General features: G+C 33.4%; 1 protein-coding gene and 1 long non-coding RNA gene across 3 annotated transcripts; one reads left to right on the top strand and one right to left on the bottom strand.

The window, feature by feature from the left end:
* The first annotated feature begins 1,566 nt into the window (after positions 1-1,566).
* On the top strand, positions 1,567-25,212 carry LOC138330021 (dynein axonemal assembly factor 1-like). Of its 2 annotated transcripts, none has more exons than XM_069277365.1 (15): positions 1,567-1,673; positions 3,489-3,698; positions 3,875-4,004; positions 8,684-8,775; positions 9,375-9,596; positions 9,971-10,137; positions 11,628-11,702; positions 11,859-11,923; positions 13,650-13,735; positions 14,446-14,597; positions 16,068-16,200; positions 19,624-19,674; positions 21,433-21,461; positions 21,742-21,801; positions 22,435-25,212. In XM_069277365.1, exons 2-15 carry the CDS (start codon positions 3,512-3,514, stop codon positions 22,870-22,872), a joined length of 1,887 nt encoding a protein of 628 aa, XP_069133466.1. In that variant the 5' UTR covers positions 1,567-1,673; positions 3,489-3,511; the 3' UTR covers positions 22,873-25,212. The 2 variants fall into 2 exon arrangements, with proteins under 2 accessions (XP_069133466.1, XP_069133467.1); XM_069277366.1 differs by having other exon boundaries at positions 1,569-1,673; positions 3,492-3,698.
* On the bottom strand, positions 6,002-8,540 carry LOC138330022 (uncharacterized). The gene is made up of 4 exons (XR_011209510.1): positions 8,112-8,540; positions 7,476-7,546; positions 6,823-6,890; positions 6,002-6,478 (listed from the first exon to the last, which is right to left on the bottom strand). It is a non-coding gene; the product is annotated as an uncharacterized lncRNA (long non-coding RNA).
* Positions 25,213-25,837: the final 625 nt, after the last annotated feature.

Raw genomic sequence — 25,837 nt, 5'->3', positions numbered from 1 at the left:
ATGTCAACAGTTGTTGAATTCCACTTTGAAATGGGTGAAAATTAAAGGATAACTTGCAAACATTATGTCATAAAAAGCGCAAATTCTCCCAGTGTTCATTGCGGTTTCCTGACTGTGGGCAACGCAATGAACCCTGGGAAAGATTTTACTCACAGGATTGTTCAGTGATCGCAATATCTCGGGGAACTTTCCATTAATCTTATATATATATATTTAAATAAATACTTCCGAAAATTGCCGGAAATTTACCCGAGATATTGCGATTGGCTCGTTCAGCACCACATACACCTACAGGTTACAAGAATCTTTATAAGGGCTTTTCATCTATTGTTTTTGTTCTATTTTTTAGCATTCTTCCGCAAAAAAATATATACAAAGGATCTCCGGAATGATAAGAGAATTGCCAATGAACGTGTCATCATTTTGTAGGACATGAGTTGAAGGTGTGAAAGCAGCATTTTTATTTTGGTAAAAAATCCAATATGGCCGCTATGCCCTTACATCCGGTTTTAAACTTATGTCAATATCTCGTTAACGGCTTGACGAATTTCTTCCTGTTTTGGATATGTTTGATAAAATCAAAATTGAAGCAAATAACTGACGTAACACTTTTCTGTAAAACGCCAACTTTCGCTTGGAAAGAATGGTCAAAGTTCAAAAGTGCAATTTTTCGGAAACACCATTAAAATTTTGTTCGTGTTCTAGAAGGCCCAAATACCAAACAGAAAGGGCTACCAAGTTTGATAATGTGAATGACATTGACCTTCATTCACGGTCACATGGGCCAAAATCCTAAAATCTTCAAATGGCTTCTTATGAAGTTCTAGAAGGCCTAGAGGTCTAATGCCCTCTTAGCTCGTTAATATGATTGACCTTGACCTATATTCAAGGTCACGGGGCCAAAAAAGTGAAATCTTCAAATGTCTTTTTGTGAAGTTCTTGAACGCATAGAAGCTATATATCTAAAATAAATTAATTAGGAACTTGGCCTAATTCGATTCTAAAATCTCGTAAGCATTACCATCACAGCTACAGCTTGGTATCTTTCTTTTCTTATCCATATTCTTCCTATATAGCAGGGAAAAATAACAAGGTTACCCCATAACAGATGATAAATATAGGATCCTATATAATGCTAACGAGATTTTAGAATCGAATTAGGCCAAGTTCCTAATTCATTTATTTTAGATATTATATATAGCCCTAAATACAGTCTATAAAAAGGTTAAACTTGGCTGCCCACTGCTTTATATTGTGGATTGTCCTAAATTATCAGTGAGTGAAATTATGACTTGTAAATATCGTGGAAATATTACATCGCAATACGAAATAAAAACACCAAAAAAGCTTCATTTTTGTCAAAAGTTCCATCACTAAAAGAATTTTTCGATAAAAATAATTATTCAATACACAAATGTTAATTTTTAGAACAGTACTGTAGACCATGCAGTTCGACGGATCGAACCCACATTGGGGCTATGCACTGAACATTCACAAAAGCCGATGACTTCCGAACCTTTGAGTAAATAAATGGTACATATCCGAGGGTCTCCGATCAACTGTATCTACGACGCCATTGTTGTTTACAAGCGGCGTGAAAGCACATGCCAGTGTCAGTCGATCAGTCAAGACGTGTTGAGACACAGGACTAGGAATCAGAGAAAAAACTGAAGGTAATCCTACGATTTAATTGTTTTATATAATTACAAATCACTTAAACATAATATATATATATAGACACAAGGGGGTGAAATTATAGCTTAACTTCTTGCATAACATCAAAAATTACAAAATGTCGGTGCGAACTGTCATTCACTGTGGGATATCATCAGTTATAGATTGTGATTATTTCATACATCAGCAGGGATATGAGGATTCGAATTCAAATAATTTGACCATGTTTTGCTAGACGTAGATTATACTTATTGCATACCTTAATAATCACGGGCTATAAAAATAATACCAACGGCATTTTAAAACTTGATTTCTTAGACACTGGTTCTTTCTAGAACATTCCAGAAAGTAAAGGAAAATATATTGGAAACATATGTACATTATTGTGTATTCGCCAAATTTAGTTAATATAAAATGCAGTTTATTAGATAAATTTTAATTTCAACCATTAATCGAACATGCCTCTCTGGTGTGAAAATCCACAGCTTTAGTGCTATCACTGTATCATTTATATTAGGAAGTCTTTTTATATCAGATTTCTTTTGCATTTATTTATATATAAAAGACAGACTTGCATGCTATACAGGCATGCAAGTTGCTTTTAACATATGTCTTTTTCGTCATTATTTGCTCTGTCAGCTAATTGACAGAGACCATATTACTTTTTAATACTGGTAACAAATCTAGAACACTGTGTACAAGTGAGTGGAGTTGTTCTTTGGTTTTCTTAAATTTCAACCATGACACTAAAAGCATTTTCGAATGTTGACACTAAAAGCATTTTCGAATGGTTATTGACTTGGCCGGGTGCCGGTGAAGAAGAGCAGGGGAAATAAAAAAAATGTACACATTTCTGCTGATCGAGTGCCCTGACCAGGAATCAGACCTGCATTATCAACATTCAGTAGACCTAGTACATTTGCAATACAAGATAAACTTTTGTACCAGTACATGTACCAGTACATTTCAATGATTTTGAAAACAGATATACATGTATAAAACTACTATTTGTGTAGACTGTCTTCTATTATGGCCCAGACACTTATTTTATATACGCAACAACATCACTGATGCAGACAACATGATTCATCTGGACTGAAACGGAAACGATCATATCATTGAAACTATTAATTACCTAGTGTATGTGGTGTTAATATATAGTCAAATGGTATAGTCAATAAATACTAAGAAAGAAAACCATTCAGCAAGAGTGGAGACAAGTTTTATTGCATTCTATATATATTTCTCTATAATTCTCATTGTTATGTGATAATTACACTTAAACTTCTCTATAAAGACTGACTTGAGAACAAAGAGAATTGACTTTATAGCTAAAGTGATCTTTATACAAAGGTCGCCATGCATTGAAAGGAACCATTTGAGATGCAATGAAAGCGGTTGCTCATGCAGATATAATGTACTTTCTTTTAAACACAGAAAATAAAACATTTACAGTGATAAATCTACGTGCGCATCCCGAGTCCTGGACTCACAGAATTTTAAAAGGACCTATGAAATTTCTGGGAATGGGTATCTATAACACTGTGGGACCCATTGTCTTCACAAAAACCATTGAAAAGGACCCAAGAAAAATAATCGTAGATTGAACACTGAATCATTTAATGCAGAATTCGCATTAATAGCGGAATTAAAGAGATGCTGTAATTTCAGGGACAGTAATACTGTGGTAATTCATGTACAAGTTAAAATTGTTCCTACATATAGTAAATAATATTTGCCATATACTGTATTTTAGCTAGTACTGCGCAGTCTGTAATGCACACTCTTTATATATGCATTTGTTTCGTTTGTAGCAGCATCATATCCAGGACTGAAAATGCCTTTAATTGAAGAAATTACTGACGATGAGCCAGCTGTGGTAGAGAAACCTAAACGAGTTCAGATAGAGGTCGTAGAAAAGGGCGAAACAGTACAGACTGATGTGGTTTCACCGCCCCTGGTAGAGAAAAGGGATGATGATGTAGATAGAAAGAAAGATGAAGAATCAGATGAAGAAACTGATGGTAATACTTAATACAAAGTTCAAACCTTTTAAACACACAAAGTAAAATATTATGTAACTTGGTTATAACTAATTGTCAACATATTTAAAAGAAATAATTTATCTCACACTGTAAGATTTTATACACCATTGCTGCAATTTCTACTTTTATGTGGATGTTTGCTCTTTATTTCGAAGTGAAAGACAAAGATGATAAAAAAGATGAAGATAGCAGCAAGGACTCTGGTGATGGAGACAAAGCAAAAGATGAAAAGACAGTCCCTGAGAATGATTCATCAAAGAGTAAAGCCAAGAGCGACTGGCCAAGGTATTGTACAATACAATGTCAGAGTAGTCATTTATATGTTGATAACCAATACATCAGCTTAGGTTAAAATGACTGGTGTTTGATTCCACAATCAGATATGAATGGGTATATGGGGGTCACACCTGTCAGACCATGGTTTTCCTCTGGTGCTTTGGTTTCCATCAACATATTGGTAAACCCATTGCTTTCTTCCATCTAAGCCATCAAAAGAGATAAGTCTAAGTTGTAATAATTGCCTTACATTGTAATTGCATTTAATTTAAAATGAATTCATAAGTTTTGAATAAATTTATAATGTTTTTGGTCATTTTACAATTTCATTGGAATTTCAAAATTTCCATTGTCTGGTTAAGGTAGCTGGCTCGACCGTTTGAAAGTAATTAACTTTTTTTCATTTATAGATATTTTTAATTGTATGGTCATGCTGTGTCAAAAAATGGACAAAAAAGTGTGTGTCATTGTGCTAGTTTTTTTGCTAGCCTCGTTTGAAAAGTGTTACCTTGACAATGACTTAACCAAACCTTTGCGCAGAAATATAGCACAACTGGACATGTACTTGGTAAATGTAATGCAATACAATTATATGGAAATATAAGATTTTTTCATTTGTTCTTACTTTAATGTATTTGTATGGATGTCTTGTGACTATTAATAAATATAAAACATAAATCAACGTATTTATTGTTTCCTAGCGTCGATTTAAAAAGTGTCTCCATGGCAACGTTTCCCTCATTTTTCAGTACTGATATATAGCAAAATGAGTTGTCCATTTTAACATGATAAAAATATATGAAGGAATAATTAACTTTTTTCCAAAGATGCTCATTTTGCAGAGGACATCCATATCTTTATAAAAATGATGAGAAAATGGCATGTCATTGTCCAAAGAAAAAAGTTATTGGATGTTAAATCCATAGCAACCGTTTTCCTTAGCAACATTTTTCTAAAATGTATAAATAGGGTTGTTGTGTACATTTGAATGTAACCTAATGTATATTTTTTCTGATAAAGACATGTTATGCATGTAAAGATGATAAAATATTTGTTTTTCAATGAAAAACTATATTTTGGTTAACTTTTATTACTAACCAACCGTTGCATAGCAACCAAGCAGTATTCTATACAAAAGTCTTACCTGGATTCAATTTTGCATTCTATTAAAAGTTATTTGATATTTATAGCATTTATAAAAAAGTTTTTCTTTGAGACATTCATAAATTTTCATAACTAAAACAATTTTGTGATGAAAAAGTACTCTATGAAAGGTTGTGTACCCTAGCAACCACTTTCAAATATTCCCCTTCACATAACTGAATACTTCATAGCAATACAATTGCATTTTCATACATAGGAATGCTCAAATTTTGTGGTTTCTAAGTTATTTTAATCAAAGATCTCAATTTTTATATTAAATTATTAGCATCAAGGGGATATATGAATGTAAATTTTATATATATGTAAAACAACCACTGATAACAGGGCTGAGGTCTTTGGTCACATGACTTCCTAGATACCTGTTTGGAGGTCAGTGATTTTTATCAATGTACTATGTCTTCCCTCCATTTCCTTAACCTGTTACATACCTTAATGCCCCTGGCTGCTTAAAGGAAATTAAATAAAATCAAACTCAAAAACCATAAGAAATCCACATAAAAATCTAATAGAAGCAAGTAAATAACAAATATTGTTTATGAATTATTTTTCCCATACATGTATGTAAGTTTGAATTGAATTCCATTCCAAGATCAGAAAAAAACATGTAATGGCACTCTATGATGACAACAGACAAAGCACAATAGCAAATTGGTATCCAGTCTCTGATGCAACATCATTTTATAGGTTATCTTTTATAAAAAATCATCTTTTAAAATTTATTAAAAGTTTGTATCCTTAAATGATGATTAACAACATCAATTCCTGTAATATTTGATTTATTCAAAAATGAAAGAAAGAACAGAACTTGAGCATGCATAATTAATATATATATAAGACAGATGTTCTGCTCATTGAGAAGTTGAAATTGACATAATCACAAATATGACATAATGAAACTTTTACAATAAATTCAGAAAAAGTTCTGACAAAGGAAAGATTAGCATTAAAACTATCACATTGATATTAAATGTATTATCTATACATATCATAGATTACAGACTAAAATCCAACATTTAATCATAATGTTTTGTTTCTAATATCCATGAAGAAATCAATCTTTCAACACTGAATGTTGAATGATTACCAGCAACACTCAATCAACTAAGACATCTCTTAATAGTTTCTGTAAACATATTTCCATAATTAGCTGCAGTGCACAAGGCTTGAGTTATGTCCCCTGAAAGCTGCAGATTCAGTTCTCAACATATGCAGACAGGAACAACAGTTCAACTTCTTTTGAAAGCACAGACATAGTGTTCCTTATCACAGTTTGCAGTTGGTGACATGGTCAGTTTATTTACCAATCATGGAGCAGTGTCCTAAAATTCAATCAAGGGACATCATTATACAATAGGTACATGTAACAGGATACTGATGGCTCAAAAACAAGTTAATCTGTCTCAGTAAGCATCCATATGTGCCTTTTATCCTTTGAGACGCATTCTTATGTCTTGATTCACATGTAAAAGACTTGCAAGATCATGCAAAATGGAATACAAATCACAAGTAGTAAGGGGGCATTTTTACAACTTCAACTGTTTTTCAGAAAAGGGAGTGGCGCTTATAGGGGGGAGGGGGGCACTAATTACGTACATATATATATTTACAGATTGCTGCCTTTTGTATAATTTTGACCTAATAGATTGTTTTCAAATATACACACCTCTAACAACATGTGAAAGTGCTCTTGTATTGTCCCTCTTCTGCCAATCTCTCCTCGAATCCTGAATCCTGATAAAATAAAGATGGGTTTGTTACATGACAATTTTATCGATTTAATCATTCTCATAAATTGTACTGGTCTATTATATGAATTATACAAAATCCACACAAAATGGTAAATGGATACACTGTTATTGTACATTTTATCAAAATTTTGAATTCATTGTGACAGGCATTTTTTTTTTATCTAGGATGTACATGAAGAAAATAGATTTCTTTTATAATATTTTATCCCTTCAATCTTGATTGTGGATCAAGATAATTCATTTGAACTGAAGTCCATGACCAGTATGCTACAGATCAATACATACAATGAAATGTACATTGTAGGTCAAATTAATTATGAACCCATACATGTATCTTTTTATTATGACTTGGTAATGTAGAAAAGTATAATTATATAACAGTAATTGACAATATAACCTACACAGACACATGATTAAACTTGTGTTCACTTTATATAATTCATTCATTCATTTATTTCAAAATTTCATATTGACACAATTCAAATATGTATTATGATATCAACCCATATTCATATGTCAACTTTTGTACACATGCATGTTTACAAAGCTTCCTCAGAAAATCACTTACAACATGGATATTGGATAACTGCTAGCAGATCACAAAATGTCAGCAGCTACATATGTCAGCATGTGTCACACCTATAAATTAAAAAACAAGATTATTAATTTAGATAAAAAACTAAATCAATTTAATATTTTAGAAAAAAAAGTATGTTACATGCAAATAAGCAACATGCACAAGTGACTGTACATGGTGAATTCTATAATGATGTGATGTATAATGGCATATTACAATTATATCTAATAGAACTATGTAGCTGGCCCCGAAGTGTCACTCATGAATACCCTTTATGTAGGCTTACATGTACACATAACAAATACATGTATGTACTATACATAAATGTAACAACATCTAACCTGGATATAATGTAGATAATATGTTGATGTGACTCATGTATTTTTATCTGTTTATGTCATTTGCATAGTTTTGTCAAATATATCTTGTTTCCCCCTAAGCAGTGCACATATAGTACACGCAGAGAAATATCTGAAATCGACACTGTCTGACTGCAAGTTATAAACAGACTGTTGATCTACTGAATTTCTTGAAATATTAGAGAAGGATCGAAAATAATTAGGTCCAGATATGGATTATTTATTCGCTTAATTTGATTAAAGCTTAAAGATAATCAATATATCTTACCGTGTCCGCTTTGTGGTCTTCGTAATGCATGTCAGTGGATTTGTTGTGATTGTTGCTCGGCCATCGGTAGCGATTTGGCCTTCAATAAAACTTCCAATCCCCGTTTTCTATGCAATAAATCATTCTCTCATCTTCCTGTGTGTCTCAATAATCTACCTTTTTGGTTAAAACGACCTAAATTATTATCAAATGCCTCTACTCAGCATGATAATAACATACCACACACTCGTCTGGTCTTGGCGTCGATAGTGACCGCCATAACCGGAAGTACGTATCATTGTCGTAAAACGAAATATATTTTCTTAAATTCACGTTTCCTGCATGTAATTTGACTGACTTATCAATAGTATAGTTTACTGATCAAATCAGATAAATTATAACGTGTTTTTTTTTTATTTATTTTGCGAAAAAAATATACGACAATCGTGCTGGTTTACGATGCGCGCGCGCATTCAAAATCGGCCGAGCCAACTACCTTAAATGATCCCTGCTTCATTTGACATGCAACAAAACCTTTCTTTAACTCAGAGATAGACTTGTATTAACATGATTAATTTCTATTTACTTTTCAGAATGACTAAGGCGTTTTTGAAGCAGCATTGCAAAGATTTGAAGCTTTACCTCACTCCAGCCCTAAACGATGTTCTTTATCTCCATTACAAAGGTAACACCTTCAATTATGTTATGTACCGATATACTGTATATTGTGACCATGCAAGTAGAATTTGCAGTGAATCATAAGGTTAAGGGTCTGCGTTGGTCAAGTGGTTAAGATGTCCTGTCATATTACCATAAGCGTTTATCAGTTGCAAGGTGATTGTGGGTTGATGTTTTTTCTCTGGGTGCTCTGGCTTTCCTCCAACTTCTTATCAGGTACATCCCTCAATGACTCTGGCTGTTATAAGGTTGTTAAACAAATTACAACAAACCAAATCACAAGATGAAGAAACAATTTTTGAGATTAAAGCTCTCATGGAGAACACTTCAAAACTCTATATATTCATGGTATACTTGTATGCAACAATTTGGTCATTACCTTTCAGGCATCTTTGAGATGGTTGCCCTAGAGGAGTACACTCTATAACTCGAGTCTATGTAACATTTTGAGTGTTACCTTTTAGGTATCTTTGAGATTGAGGTCCTAGAGGAGTACACTTTATAACTATTTTGATTGTTACATTTCAGGCATCTTTGAGATTGAGGCCCTAGAGGAGTACACTTTATAACTCTAGTCTATTTAACATTTTGAGTGTTACCTTTCAGGCATCTTTGAGATTGAGGCCCTTGAGGAGTACACTGGTCTAAAGTGCCTGTGGTTAGAAGTAAATGGGATAAAAAAGATTCAGAATTTGGACAATCAGGTGAACCTACGATGTCTGTTCCTCCAACAAAACTTGATAGATCGTCTGGAGAATCTGGAGCCACTGCAACAGCTGGATACACTAAACGTCAGTCACAATGCCATCCGCAAGATAGAGAATATCTGTAAGTTACCCAAGATATAATGTGTATACATGAAATAAATTTCAGTACAAGTGGACACTTTTTGTCAGTCAATTTTAACCTATTTATCCCGTAAGTGACCTGCTCCAATGGAATATAAAGAAATTCCTTTGTTTTGGGGGGAAAAATGAGGGATTTATAAGTTGAAAAAAATTACCTTAATACTTAGAAATAGATACTTTATATAATTCTGGATATTGCAACAGAGGCTATTTGTAACAAAAATTGAAAACGTTTAAATCAAAAGAAATAAAATCAATAAAGCTAGTCATGATAACTTCCTAAGACTTGTGTGACCATTTTTTGTGTGTGTGACAATTTGTGATGAATAATGATACTGACTGTGTTCTCCACAGCATGTCTGCCCGTCCTAAACACGCTGAATGTGTCCCACAACAAACTGAGTTCTGTAGAGTCCCTGGAACACTTGGCGGAGTGTGAAAACCTCAGCGTCCTTGATCTAGCCCATAACAAGATTGAAGATCCTAATGCTATCAGTGTCTTTGAGAGGATGAAGTCTCTGGTTAGTATAAAAAAACGTCACATATCTTCCTATAACAGATACAGGTGTTTCAATATCAGGCTTTTTGCCGTGCTTTTTGCTGGTTAAATCTAGCTGTGGTACTGCCTGGGTTGGGCTTAATTACAGTAGATTGCATACAGATATGGAGGTAGTATAGAAAAGTACCCCCTGAAATTACAATTGTACCACCTCTCCTGAAGGATAATGTAACCCTGCAGGTAGGCCTGTCCAGGGTAATATTAACCTGTGCAGTTCCATGATAGTACATGTTAATCGCATAATCGTCTGGGTAAGAAAGCCTTATGATTGTGATGTTTAAAAGTTACCGTATTTGACCTAAAGAGGGCGCCTGCTGTAATAAGGGCTCCGCTGCCTTTTTTTCTTTAAAACTTAAAAAAAAAATTAAATGCTGCATTGTCCAGCTATCTTGTATTATTTGTTTTAATAAACGACACACTTACCCTTCTTTAGAATTTTAATATATATCCAATTTACAGAATAGATAACAGCCACATATCACATATATATCCGATATTAGATGGTTTGAAAGTCAATGACCTGGACTGGCACAGTTGTAGTAGTCGTCAACCATATCATCTATATCACTGTTAGAGTCGCTGCTTTCAAATAGCTCAATGTTAACATTGTACACATTCATAAACTGCTTGAGCAACATCAACATCGCTTTGATTAAAACCTTCAAACATTGGTTCATCGTGACAGCTGACAGGTTGATGTGCTAGAAAACATCAAAGGATTTTTGCAGGGAAACTAGCTATAGTCTGTTTCAAAGTTTGCGGCAGTTCCCTTTAAAGTGACGACTGTCTAGCTGCAAACTTGTTGGCTGTACCTGGTTAGTCTGTTTCAAATAACTTTAGAAATAATGAACTTAATAAGGGCACCCCCATCGCCAGTTACCCGCACCCTGCACCCTCTTTAGGTCAAATACAGTATATGATGTTTCATGCATTGTCGCATCAATAAAATAATAGACCACATGCTGAAGTCAGGATAAGAAAAAGTTATATTTTAGCAAATAAATTCTGATAAATGATTTGAGTGAAAAATGCTGAGTATGAAAAGAAGGAATTTTTCCTTAGGAGTTACTACATTAGTTGAAGCCCCTGACAGCACTTTTAGTAAATATTTTTCTTGCAAATTCATACAGTTTACTTGTGTGAGTACATGATTTATTAAATGTGTGGATATAATTTCATAAATATAAGAAAACTGTATCAAGAAAAATATAGTAGTTCTGGTTGCTAAAAAAATATTTATGTTTCGGCTTGGTTAGCATACTTGTTGAAGTGTTCATAAAAGGGAGATAATTGTGGATATAAAAAGCATGATATCAAGGTAGTTTATAAGATTCAATTTTAAAGAGCATGTATTCTAATTTTTGTCAGAAATAGAGACTATCAATTTGTTGAATTGAATACTGACTTTTCTGTAAAAGATCATTTTAATGTTTTCAATCTTTTATTTAACAGAAAGTTTTGAATTTGATGGGGAATGGAATTATCAGGAACATCAAGAACTACAGAAAGACATGTATTGTTAAAATGGTAAGTATGATTATATAATCAAAAGCACTTATATAATTAGAAAATAAAATATAATAAAATCCATTTATTGTTGTATTATGTTTATTTTAGTGGGTTCTTCAATTCTTTATTTACATATTCTTGTAAAGTGATTTTACCATTTCTTTGTTGCAATAGAAAAACCTGACGTATTTGGATGACCGACCAGTTTTCCCAAAAGACAGAGCTTGTGCAGAGGCATGGTAAATGATTTAATATTATGAAAATGTAGTATTTATGAATTTATAAATCAAGGTCTATACAATTCAGGGTTGTAAATTTTGTGGCTTTTCATGCTTAAAAAGTGCTTAAGTAGCTATTGTGCAAACCAGAGTTTGAAAGAAATACAGTTTGTTTTTCAATATTCAATGTAAAGTTTACCATATTAAATATAAAAGAGCGGTGGAGACCAGAGTGTTTTAGCTAGGTATTCTAACATTCTACCACTAGCTCTACAGCTGTGGGGTCTCAACTTCTAGGTACTGACCAAAGCTTGATAGTATATCTCTGTTATCCAGGCATGGGCACAATTACTTCAAAATATAATTAATTAATAATCGATTACTTGGGAGAAAATGCTGTAATCGATTAATAATCGATTACAGGTACCATTGACCTGTAATCGATTACAATCGATTACTTTACAAAAAGTAATTGAAATTACTTTCAATTACATTCGATTACATATTTAGTTGATTTATTAAATTTTATCTTCTATCACAATATTTTCAATTTTTCCTTTTTACCATTTGATAGCATTCCAAGACCATTTATATTTATATAAAATAATTTCATTGGAATTAGTTTAACTGTTAATTTAATTTCAAGTTTACACTTGTCCCACATCATGCTTTTTAAACTGGTGTGTCTTAGAAATGACCATGTGCATTTTTCATATGTGGTTAATTGATAACCTGCATTTTGCAGATGACGGTATAACACAACAAGTAGATATTTTAAACCTGAAATCTAATTCTTGATTCTTCTAGTGAGAAAGCGGAAATCTGTAGCAGTGTAATTTTTCTTATACATGTATTTATAATTTTCATTTACAATGCAATGCATGTTAAATATATAAACTGAATAAAGTATATAATTTAAGGATTTTTTTAAAGCAAAAATGTGACTTATGCTTCTGAGCTAAACAGATAAATCTTGGTTGACTGTACGAGTAAAAAGAACAGTTACTGGCCTGGGAATATCAAACAGAATTAATTGACTTCTTTGTTTCCTAAAACAACATGTTCATTGGAAATCTGAGGCCATACTCCCTGAAACAACTGAATTGATCTTAGTCAATGCCTGTTGACTTTTATGAAAACAATGCTTTCCATTGTTTAATACAATATGCTCTTATGCCCATGGGCACACTGGTGAAACTTCAAATTAGATATAAAGTGTACCTGTATAGAAAATTCATTTGTATTCTTTATTTCTTTGAGCCTTACAGTTCATCAGGAAACTAATTATAAAAGATTTTTATAGATCAATACTAAACACTGTTACATCTATCTTCAGTTTTAGTTGATCTACAGCAGACAAGTTGAACTTTACACTTTCTAAAGTTAGTGTACTGGCTGCCAAATTCAACTTCATAATAGGTATAATGTAATTGAAAAGTAATAGAAATGTAATTACGATTACACAGTAAATTTTTACTGTAATCGATTACGATTACGATTACAAGTAATCGAAATAACCTTCGATTACTGATTACTGTCGATTACTTGAGAAAATGTAATTAATTACAATCGATTACGATTACTCGATTACGATTACCCCATGCCTGCTGTTATCTCTGAGTTTCTACACCTTAAAACTTGGCATGTATATATATATACATGTACTTTTTTTTACAAAATAAACAAAATCAAAGACAAATAATTAGTAAGTTTATGTTTGAGGATGATTGACATTATTGTTTTACAGGGATAAAGGCGGTGTGGAGGCTGAGCGTGAAGAGAGGGAGTTGTGGATCAACAGGGATAGGAAGAAGATCAAAGACAGTGTGGATGGTAAGAATAAAGAATAATACAAAAAATAAAGATGATATAATTATATGAAAAAATAATATGTGTTGGTCGATAACACTTTTGTTGAGACTTCAAGTCTTGCAAATTAAAGAGTTGTTTCCCTTGTTTAAAAGTGTTTAAGATAATATAATAATATAAAATCATAATATGAAATAATAAGATGTGTTGGTCGGCAACACTTTTGTTGAGACTTCAAGTCTTGCAAATTGAAGAGTTGTTTCCCTTGTTTAAAAGTTTTAGTCACCAACACATTTTAGACAACAAGTCACCAACATGTCAGAAGGATTTAATTTTTTAGCTGGTGGAAAACATTCATATGTGTTGGGTAGAAAAGGACGTCATACTGCAAGCCAGCACTGCAATTTAAAAAAAAATAACTCTAAAACATATGAAAGGATGGGAAAACTGACATTTTCTTTAAAATTTTGGCTTGTTCGATGTACAAAATTATCTGTCTATTTAGAGTAACTAAGGCTTAATGAACTGTGATGGTACAGCAATTTCAAACCTATACCCCTGTCTTTTGATTGATTCACTGGCAGTTGAAATAGGAAGAAGACAACTTGTAAAATATACATAATGTTTTTTAAAACTTGTCTGTGTGGTAATTAAGCAATTTATGCCAATATGTTTGCATTTCCTGATCAAAATCTGTTTAAATGTTACTTAATCATATTGCTTTTGTTGTTCAGCCATGTTGGGAATGCGTAAGCGAGGGGAGGCCAAACGCATCCAGAGAGAACGTGATGCAGCAGGGCTAGAGGGTAAAGTGGACGTGGACAGTGTGGACTGGTTGACCGGTACCTACAGACTAGAGGGCAGTACAGAGGTGTTACGGCAGAAGGTAAAATTTTACTCTAGATTAATTGAGACTTGAGTGATGATGTATTGTAAGATTTAGTTTGTAGTGTTTTATATGATGTTTTTGATAAAGGACTAGATATGGTAATGGCTCTTTTTTGGCACCTAAATCTACCGAATTTCAAATTAAATATTTAAAATGAATTTGCTGTGTTTTAAATATTTATTTATATTTTAAGGGAATTAGCAGACATGAGGAATATATCATTTTGAGGAATATAAAGTTGTTCTAGAATGTGCTCTATGTTAACTAGATGAAAAACTGCATAAAAAGGCCAATTTCGATGAAATTTTCACATTTTGCATAATTTATGTATAATTAAAAATGGTTGCCATGGCAACTAGAACTGCTCTATTACCTAATAGCACTATCAAATATGTCAGGTATGTAGTTATAATATTTGAAATACAAGATTAACATCTTAAATAACAGACTTTGAAAAGTAGCGGATTTGGGGGCCACAAAAGACACTAACCATACCTAGTCCTTTAACAGAGTCGGACTAGATGTCTAGTGGATAACAAGCCTTCCACCCTTTTTTGTGGGTAAGGTGCCATACAATTGATCACAGCACTGTTGAGGCCACATATCCCAAATCTGACTTAATTTCTACCAGAAGTCCTTATTAATCCTGCAACACAGATCAAAGGAATCTTCAAACACAGAGTTGTGACTTGTCTTCGCCACAAAGTTTGACACTCCCTTAAATTATCTCGTTGTTTTGTCTTCGCCACAAAGTTTGACACTCCCTTAAATTACCTCGTTGTTTTGTCTTCGCCACAAAGTTTGACACTCCCTTAAATTACCTCGTTGTTTTGTCTTCACCACAAAGTTTGACAGTCCCTTAAATTATCTCGTTGTTTTGTCTTCACCACAAAGTTTGACACTCCCTTAAATTACATCGTTGTTTTGTCTTCGCCACAAAGTTTGACACTCCCTTAAATTACCTCGTTGTTTTGTCTTCACCACAAAGTTTGACAGTCCCTTAAATTACATCGTTGTTTTGTCTTCACCACAAAGTTTGACAGTCCCTTAAATTATCTTGTTGTTTTGTCTTCACCACAAAGTTTGACAGTCCCTTAAATTACATCGTTGTTTTGTCTTCACCACAAAGTTTGACAGTCCCTTAAATTACCTCGTTGTTTTGTCTTCACAACAAAGTTTGACAGTCCCTTAAATTATCTCGTTGTTTAAATCTATAGCAGGTCCTTAAATGGCCACAGTTTTAACAGCAAGTAAAACATAAACCAAAATTGACACATCACACAGAGAAATGATTGGGTAGATACAATATTGGATGGCATTCAATCTGCTCTCCAATTAGGATTGGTTGTTTTAGTGATTGCTACAAAGTCACCAATGGAATTATTTGATAGATTTAATTAAGAAAAGAAAGTACTAACGAATAATGTTTGATAAAATTTAAAAATTTGATTATAATGTACATTTTAGTCAAAGGAAGATGATGAAGATGAAGAAGAGAAAGGAGATGATGAAGGTACCAAGGAGGAAGAGAATGATGAAGAAGTTCCTGTTATTTGTGGGAAGCCTCCGACATCAGAAACAGGGATCTTCTCAACTGACAGTGAGTATTCTTTTTTTAAATCAATGCACAGAAAGAATACAACAGGATGTGATAATTTAGACGACATGCAATGTGGGAGATTTAATGTTGGTTTGAAAACGTCTAAAGTTCAGTTGGCTGTGTTTTCCACCGGATTTCTATAGTATCTATATGTGTCTTCATTATATCCTTTGAGATTCATTCCCTTTTCATTTTCCATCATAAATTCATTTCCTTGACATTAAAATATTTCATTTGACTTTGACCTATAAAGATTTCATTCCCTTTGACCTTGACCTATAAAGATTTAATTTCTTTTCACCTTGACTTATATAGATTGCATTTTCTTTGACCCTAGGCCTGACATTTAAAGGTTCTATCTCCTTTGACCTTGACTAGTAACTAGGGATGTCACGGTTCATGTTTTTTCAGCTTTGTTCGGTTTCAACTTTTTTAGCCCACCATCATCAGATGGTGGGCTATTCAAATCGCCTTTCTCCGTGGTCCGTCGTCCGTCCGTCCTTCCTTCCGTCCATCCGTCCGTCCGTCCGTCCGTCCGTTAACAATTCTTGTTACCGCTATTTCTCTAAAAGAACTGAAGGGATCTTTCTCAAATTTCATATGTAGGTTCCCCTAGGACCCTAGTTGTGCATATTGTATTTTGGGACTGATCGGTCAACAAGATGGCCGCCAGGCAGCCATCTTGGATTTTGATAGTTAAAGTTTGTTACCGCTATTTCTCAGAAAGTACTGAAGGGATCTTTCTCAAATTTCATATGTAGGTTCCCCTTGGACCCTAGTTGTGCATATTGCATTTTGGGACTGATCGGTCAACAAGATGGCCGACAGGTAGCCATCTTGGATTTTGATAGTTAAAGTTTGTTACGGCTAATTCTCAGAAAGCACTGAAGGGATCTTTCTCAAATTTCATATGTAGGTTCCCCTAGGACCCTAGTAGTGCATATTGCATTTTGGGACTGATCGGTCAACAAGATGGCCGCCAGTTAGCCATCTTGGATTTTGATAGTTAAAGTTTGTTACCGCTATTTCTCAGAAAGCACTGAAGGGATCTTTCTCAAATTTCATATGTAGGTTCCCCTAGGACCCTAGTTGTGCATATTGTATTTTGGGACTGATCGGTCAACAAGATGGCCGCCAGGCAGCCATCTTGGATTTTGATAGTTAAAGTTTGTTACCGCTATTTCTCATAAAGTATTGAAGGGATCTTTCTCAAATTTCATATGTAGGTTCCCCTAGGACCCCAGTTGTGCATATTGCATTTTGGGACTGATCGGTCAACAAGATGGCCGACCGGTGGCCATCTTGGATTTTGATAGTTAAAGTTTGTTACCGCTATTTCTCAGAAAGTATTGAAGGGATTGTTCTCAAATTTCATATGTAGGTTCCTCTAGGACCCTAGTTCTGCATATTACATTTTGGGACTGATCGGTCAACAAGATGGCCGACCAGCAGCCATCTTGGATTTTGATAGTTAAAGTTTGTTACGGCTATTTCTCAGAAAGTATTGAAGGGATTGTTCTCAAATTTCATATGTAGGTTCCCCTAGGACCCTAGTAGTGCATATTGCATTTTGGGACTGATCAGTCAACAAGATGGCTGCCAGGTAGCCATCTTGGATTTTGATAGTTAAAGTTTGTTACCGCTATTTCTCAGAAAGCACTGAAGGGATCTTTCTCAAATTTCATATGTAGGTTCCCCTAGGACCCCAGTTGTGCATATTGCATTTTGGGACTGATCGGTCAACAAGATGGCCGACCAGCAGCCATCTTGGATTTTGATAGTTAAAGTTTGTTACCGCTATTTCTCAGAAAGCACTGAAGGGATCTTTCTCAAATTTCATATGTAGGTTCCCCTAGGACCCCAGTTGTGCATATTGCATTTTGGGACTGATCGGTCAACAAGATGGCCGCCAGTTAGCCATCTTGGATTTTGATAGTTAAAGTTTGTTACCGCTATTTCTCAGAAAGTATTGTAGGGATTGTTCTCAAATATCATATGTAGGTTCCTCTAGGACCCTAGTTCTGCCTATTGCATTTTGCGACCACCATCTTGGATTTTGATAGTTTAAAGTTTGAAAAGCAGAAAAAAGAAGTGTAAGTTTGAAAAGCAGAGAAAAGATCCCTCTTTCATTTGTCAGACATTGATCAATCTTTGGTGGGCGCCAAGATCCCTCTGGGATCTCTTGTTTTGATCGGTCTTCGGTTTTTTCGGTTCGGTTCAGACAAATCTTAATTGAACACTTTTTAAGTCTTTTTTCTATCAAAAACAAGTTTTGCTTTAGATTTAAAGATGGTATATCACTTCAATAAATGTTTTTTTTTATCAAAATTTTACTTCTAATTAAAAACATATAATTAATTGCGTCCTGAAAAATAATCCACAGCACTATATCCTATATAGATTGAAGTTCTAAAAGTGCATGCAGCAAAGAAATTCATTAATTATTTTATATCATTTTGTGTCTTAATTGACATATAACACGATTAAATACCAATTTTTGTTCAAATATTGAGTATCATTTATGATCTGTCAGCAATGGAACATCTTTAAAAAACATAATTGAACATTTTCTTATCTTTTGAACTCTTTCAGTACTATTGACACATTATCAGTCACAGAGAGATATATGTCCTCGTATCCTTTATGATACATTATTTTGTCACTAAAACTTTTCTCGTATCCTTCATGACGCATTATTAAATTATGTGATGCTTGACATGTGAAAATCGTAAGTTTTACCGCAAATCAATACATCGGTATTATCTCAGAAAAAGTATTTAAAAAGTATTATGCATTGGAATTAAAATAGAGATAAACATTATTACGTTCCAGGTGCATGTTCAATTGTAAAATGGTTTAATTCACGGAATATTAGCCGATGGAAACGTGGTTGTTTACAATCGGCAACACAATGGCGGCTCGATTTAGCTGCCGATATTCTGCAGGATTGTTATATCAAAAAAAAAATATAATAAAAAAATCATCAGTTATAAAATATCAAACATTAAGTGAAATATATCATTTAGATATTATGTATGTGCAAAAAAATGTCCGCAGACAGCAAAAAACAATCTTCTGAATGACTTGCACACGTGTTACACATATATGTCGGTCAACAGGTGTATTTCACAGGATTCTGACAAACAACTTCGCCGTATTTTCAATGAAATAATGTGCAATACAGTTTATACACGTACATTACAGGTATTATAGGACAGTTATTTTTTTTAATGAACCGAACCGAAACTAAGAATTATCGTACTGAACTGAACCATATGGTTGAATTTTTCGGTTAACCATATTTTCGGTTAACCGTGACACTCCTACTAGTAACGATACTTTTGCCTTTTACATTGACCAGTAAAAATGGCATTACCCTTGTTGACATATTCTGTATTTTATTTTACTGTACCTTTATTTTAGAATCCAAGTCTGATGGTGGAAGTACACGTCTTTTCATCACAGAGGATAAAGGTAAGATAAACAGTTCCTGTAATTGCTCAGGTTTGAATTGATATAATTGTTATGCAAAAAATATTACTTTTAGAAAATAATTATAGATACAGTCAAACCTCGATGATTCGAACTTCGATTAATCGAATTTCTCGCTGTATCGAACTTTTTGTCTGGTCCCGAATTTCTTCACTATATAACATTACTAACTAACCCATGTATGAATCGAAGTTTTATGAATCGAAGTTCTCGATGTATCGAACTTTTTTCATGGACCATTTGTTATAGAATCATAGGTAACTGACACTCGATGATTCGAATAAAAATTTACCTGTACAGATCAGGTGTTCGCCGATACCCCGCGGCATGCTGTCACACCTAGCTGTCTCGCGACGGCCCTTCGCCGGACAATAGGGATTATGACAGCTTGTGTTGCTAGCTTGATATCGTCAAGATAATTAATATCACTAATCAGGCCGATACCCGGTGCTTTGTTTTTACAAGCTGCGTTGATACAGTTAGTCGTTTTTGATGTTCGCCGCCGCCATTGGTAGCGGTTTGTAGAATTTACGGAACGGTAAATAGCGAGCCACATTATTAGTAACTCATACTCAGAACTGTTACATTGCACAACTTTGGCATAAATACTTGAGCAAATTGATCATTCTAAATCGAAGTATTTTGTAAGTGTTGTAGCGCTTTCGGTTCCTCCTTTTTAGTTTCGTTTTTACAACGTGTTTTCGTTTTTATATTCATTCCGTAATATTAACCATCGCTTAAATAGTCACCAAACGAACACTTGTACATGGGTTAGGCCTAGTACACGTAAGTCTTGTTTATAATATACGTATGTATTGCTAACGATAGCAATACATGTGATTAATTACATACTTCGTTTTTATTTTGTTTTGCTTGTGGTAAATACAATGATTTTAAAGTTTACGGAACGGAGACGACATGTACACAACTACCACAGTTGGTCATGGTAAAAAAAACATCGGTCTAATTTCAACCACGAATAATTCGAAGTCTCGATGTATCGAAGTTTTTCTGACGGTCCCTTGAACTTCGATACATCGAGGTTTGACTGTATATAATGAAACCACCAGCCATGCCTATCTGCATTACATTATTTTGATAACCTTTCATGTTAAATGAATAATTGCATACACAATTACAAAAAATAGAGTTTATTAAGATCTTTTCAAGCTCCATTACACCTGAGATAAACATTCGGCAATATTCATATATTCTATCAATGTGAGCACGTCAATAGACTTAATCCATCAGAATTGAAAACAAGATATTCGTGGAAAGGTCTGTGTTTATCAACATTTAAAAACATAAAAATCTATTTGGCAAATGCAGTAAACAATACCAAGCACAATCCAGTATTTTCAATAACGTAATATTAAAAAAAAAATAAAATCAAAAATTTTAATGTCTACTGGTAACTGAAACAAAGGCATTTAAAATATACTAAATAATTTAAGTGAGAAAGTGAGAGTGAAAGAGATGATTTTTTTTTGTATTTGTCTTTGTATACTGTGAAACTAATAAAAAGGTGTTTCAGGTAAAAAAAACCCCAAACAATAAAAACCATTTGCCAATTTATTTGGATTGCAAAATTAAATTTCACGCAAAAGAAAGTTGGTTTATAGTGTAAAGTTAATAAGTTAATTGTGCCCTGGGATATGGCTACTTTACCATATAATTGTGTTGGCATGCCCTTTAAGTGTGAGGTCACATGTATATATTGACACACATTTATAATTTCAGATGATTCGGATAAGGATGACGATGATGAGGTGAGCTTACTTTTCATTGAAAAGATGAAAGTCGGTTTGATTTAAGCTTTCCTGTTTCTATTCTAACGATTCATCTGTTTGGAAATTGTAAATTTTCATTTAATGTGTAGATGTTAATGGTTGTACTTCAATGACAACGTTTTATTGACATTGTTGAAATATCTGATCTAATATATTAGGTGTGGACCTTACATGTATTGTCATTAAATGCCTGTACATAAAAAAATTATACATGTTGGTTGTGCGATGTTACATGACCGTTACTTAATTGATATTTCAGGATGTGCCTGACTTAGAGGATGTTGACGTAGAGGAACAGTTGGTTCCCCAGGAAACCAAGGTAAAGCTTACGCTGGTATTTAAATCTCCAATAACAGATTTTATCAATCGCCTATTCAGAAATGTAAAAAGTGAAAATGATTAAGATTCAAAAGTGTCTTTCTAAAAATTGATAATTTGTGTGGGGAAGGTATTTTGGTTGCACTGGATGAGATTTGCCAGTAGGTAAATTACAATATGATTTATGGCTGGTCATAAAATTGAATTTTCTGATTTACAAATTAAAGTAAATATCTCGAAAATTTCAACTGCAAAAAAACTGTCAACACAATGAATTGTATCACTATAAAAGTAAATTCTAACATTCAGTTTTAAATAAATAAGTATCAACCGTTCAGGGTTTGTAATATGCTTAACTTTTAAGCAATTATTGTTTTGTTATGATAATTCTCATTTTGTATATGACAGAGTTAGCTCCCTTGTAGGTAGGCATCAATTGTTAGATCATTATTTTGTTATCACAATTCATGTCGTTTTCTCCAAAAAGTATGATGTTATGCTCAAAAAACACATGTCACAATCAATACCTACCCACAAAGGCAGATTACTCTATAATACACAAATACAGAATACATGTATGCAGTGTTAATATTTGACAGACGTTTATATTTATATTTTAAATATTTTTGTACAGAAAACATACAAACCAAAGATAGAAATGATAAATGATGATGATGATACAAACCAAGATGGAGGCTCTTCAAGATTGCTGATAGAGGAAGTTCCAGCTAAAGCACCACAGGCGGTACCACAACAAAACAGTGGGTCCACTCGGATGTTAATAGAAGAAGTTCCCTCCACCACAAATACAAGCACTGGGCCCAGCAGTATGTCGTACGAGGCCACACAGAATGTACATTCACAAGAACTACTGGGAAACATTGGAAAACTGGACGCTAATATTGGAGCAAAAATGTTGGGAACAATGCAGTTTACAAAGGAAGAGAAGGAGGAAATGAGTAAAAAGACAAAGGAGGAGAAAATTAGTGACTTGGCTGCTAATGTTGGCACGACAGATAGTAGGGCAGATGTGATCAACAAACTGCTGTGGAATGATTCAGAACTTGATTGATGCTCAACTATCTTAATGTTTAATAAATCCTTGAACTATGAGGGATTACTTATAGATCTGACAATCTTGTAGTCTGGTCATAGTGATGGCCATCGGATCTTTATTTGGGACTCTCATCAGGTTGGAATTTGAAGCCATTACAGAGCAAGGAAAGTTGCCCCACAGGTGCAAGATGACTTCTTGTAAGTGGCACTTCATTATTCTTGAGGCTGAGTCCAGACAAAACCAACATTGTGTACACTTAATAAATCACAATCAGTATGATTTTGTGGACATAGAGTGGATTATTTCAGTCACATTCTCAGCATGCTAGAAATCAAAGTTGTTAGAGCAAGGACATTGCTTTAATATAAAAATATTGTCACAAAGTGGCTTTACTGAATTTTGTAGCATGGTTATTGTATTGCTTCCAATGGTGAATGCAGATACAAGTCATGTTGTAGATGATATCTGATCATTAGTAAAAATAGCATTGAAGATGTGCCAGTATATTTAGGCCTTTAAAGAAAGCCCAGATTAAATGAAAACATTCCCATTAATGATATTTGCTAATTGCAGAGCCATATAGATATTCATAGCAATAATTGCTACAAACTTATATAGTTGAAGTATTTACCAGTAATACATTGTAAGTACCTGGTATTTATAACTTACTGTTTTTTGTTGTACATCTGCTGAAAAGAACCCTTAGTATTGTTAATTATTGTACGTGCACATGGAAAAATGGCCATGATGGTAATTTTTGTAATTATGAAAAATGGTGATTAGCATGCCATTGTTGGTATTATAGGTGTCAACAATTAAACTGCTGAATTTTATGAATGACAAATGCATGTATGAAAATGAGAAAACTCTTTCCATGTTCGTGATAAAGTGTATGTGGCATTACAATTAAGTGAAAACATCTTCATCGTGTGATCTTGTACAGCAAATAGGTTCATGTTAAATTTGATATATAGTAATTTTGATTCTCATTCCGTCCTGCCTTTTTACATAGTGACACAAAATCCATTTTGTTGTTTTTATTTATCATAAATTCTACAGATATGAAAAATTTGCATACACTTTATAATGTGTTTAGTATTATCTACTTGTTATCTGAATGAAACCAACAGGACATACACTACATAGTCTTGGTGTTGTATCAAAGGGGTGTAATAAGCAATGATATGAATTATTAGAATGAAAACATAAGTCAAATCGTCAAGGCTTTGTCAGGGATATAATGCTTCCATCCATATAATATATAGATTGTCAAAGTTGATTTATAACGTACTGTGGAAATTCCTTATTGAAATGTCATTGATTCTGAGCTGCATATCCGTCCTTAAATTTTTGTGCTGCAGTTTGATCTATTAATGATTGTGTTTTATCAGAGTAACTTCCCTTCATTTTACTGTTTCCGTACGTATATACTGGTACTGTAACTGTGATGGATCAGAATCAATGCTAGATCATACATGTTTTTATAATACAGTCTATCGATACATACTTCTGAATCAGTATTTTATACATATACACATATACTTGTATTATGATATGACCAGTCCATCCATAATTTAATTAGTTTGTGCATTCATTCATACATGCATTATTTAAAGGATTTTTTATTGTATCAACATTCCATTTATGCCCAAGTGTGCTTCAAATCTCTGGTTTACATTGTATAATGTAATATGTTTTATTCATAATTATAATTTAGTTTACATTGTATGAACATTCCATAATTATTTTACTGTTATTTTAACAGTGCATTTCATTTTCCAACATGTTGTATGAAATACTTTCTTTATAGAATGCATTCTATCTAATCAATGTAATACATTTGTTTTTCGTCTTGGGACCTGACATTTGTGGTACTACAAATGTATGGTAAATTCCAGCTGGACAATAAAAATATAAGCATTAGTATTTAACTCATTAACCCCTGAAATTCAAAAATGGACTATTCCAACCTTTGAACTAGAAGAATATAAGTGTTTTTACTGGGGTGAATGGGTAAGGCTTCAACCTCAACAGTACCATTTCTGTAAAAATAAATCTCTCTCGTTGTAATTTTATTCATAAATCATATCATGAAATTGGATTACATTGTGTAATGGTTGGAAGTTTACAATCGAATAAAAATTATCATTAAACTTATTTTCATCATAATCATCCAATAAATGTGACTTTACTGAATATTGGATTTTGGTGCACATTTGGTGTTTAATGTTGCTGCATCAGCAGTTGTTGAATTAGAAACGTCTTATAAAAGACCGGTTTGAAAAGCTGTTATATTTCTTATATTTTTTATGAAATATTTTATTGCATTAAATAAACAATTTGGTTTGAATAAAATCAAGTAATTGTTGTTATCATTCAAATAAACACAAAAGATTGGTGGATGTGGGAAAAGAGTGTTACACAAGTGAAAATACAGAAAAGTTCTTGAAATTACTGCTTCACATATAAAATGACAAAACAGCATTCCCTGGTATGTGTTAATTAATTGGATCAAGACAGGGTATGGTAGTCAATGGAATAACTATTTGATCAATGTGAGTTTTCATTTTTAAAGGGCCACTACCTTTCCGAAACGGCTTTTAATTTTTAAAATAGGAATGTAAAACGAGATCAATAACTTTGTAGAAGAGTCGCAGAAGTTATTAACTATACGTTTACTAGCACACTTATCATCACCTTCAGAACTGTTTAATTAGAATAAATAAAATGTTAATTTTCATAACGCGGGTCGTTTTATGTTTCCCGCCGTCGTCCTAAATGCTGCGTGGTAGTTGACTATCACTGCGCCAGACGGCAAAACAGCGAAATGAATCTCCACTGTTATCGTACATTAGACAGGAAATCTTGCATATTTTTGGTGTTGTAACCTCATCTTAAGCCATCGATATATATTTTCTTTTGTTATTAATGTTTTTAAGAAACCTTTAAATTTTGCTCCGGAAAGGTAGTGGGCCTTTAA

This window comes from Argopecten irradians, chromosome 8, assembly GCF_041381155.1.
Source record: "Argopecten irradians isolate NY chromosome 8, Ai_NY, whole genome shotgun sequence".
Lineage (NCBI taxonomy): Eukaryota > Metazoa > Mollusca > Bivalvia > Pectinida > Pectinidae > Argopecten > Argopecten irradians.
The sequence above is the reverse complement of the archived record's forward strand: the minus strand, read 5'-3'. Positions and strand labels throughout refer to the sequence as shown.

Bases quoted from the DNA above. Each gene is read 5' to 3' on its own strand.
- LOC138330021 (XM_069277365.1), top strand. From the start codon at position 3,512: ATGCCTTTAATTGAAGAAATTACTGACGATGAGCCAGCTGTGGTAGAG. The intron at 3,699-3,874 runs GTAATACTTAAT...TTTATTTCGAAG, and splicing joins ATCAGATGAAGAAACTGATG to TGAAAGACAAAGATGATAAA. The intron at 14,598-16,067 runs GTAAAATTTTAC...TGTACATTTTAG, and splicing joins CAGAGGTGTTACGGCAGAAG to TCAAAGGAAGATGATGAAGA.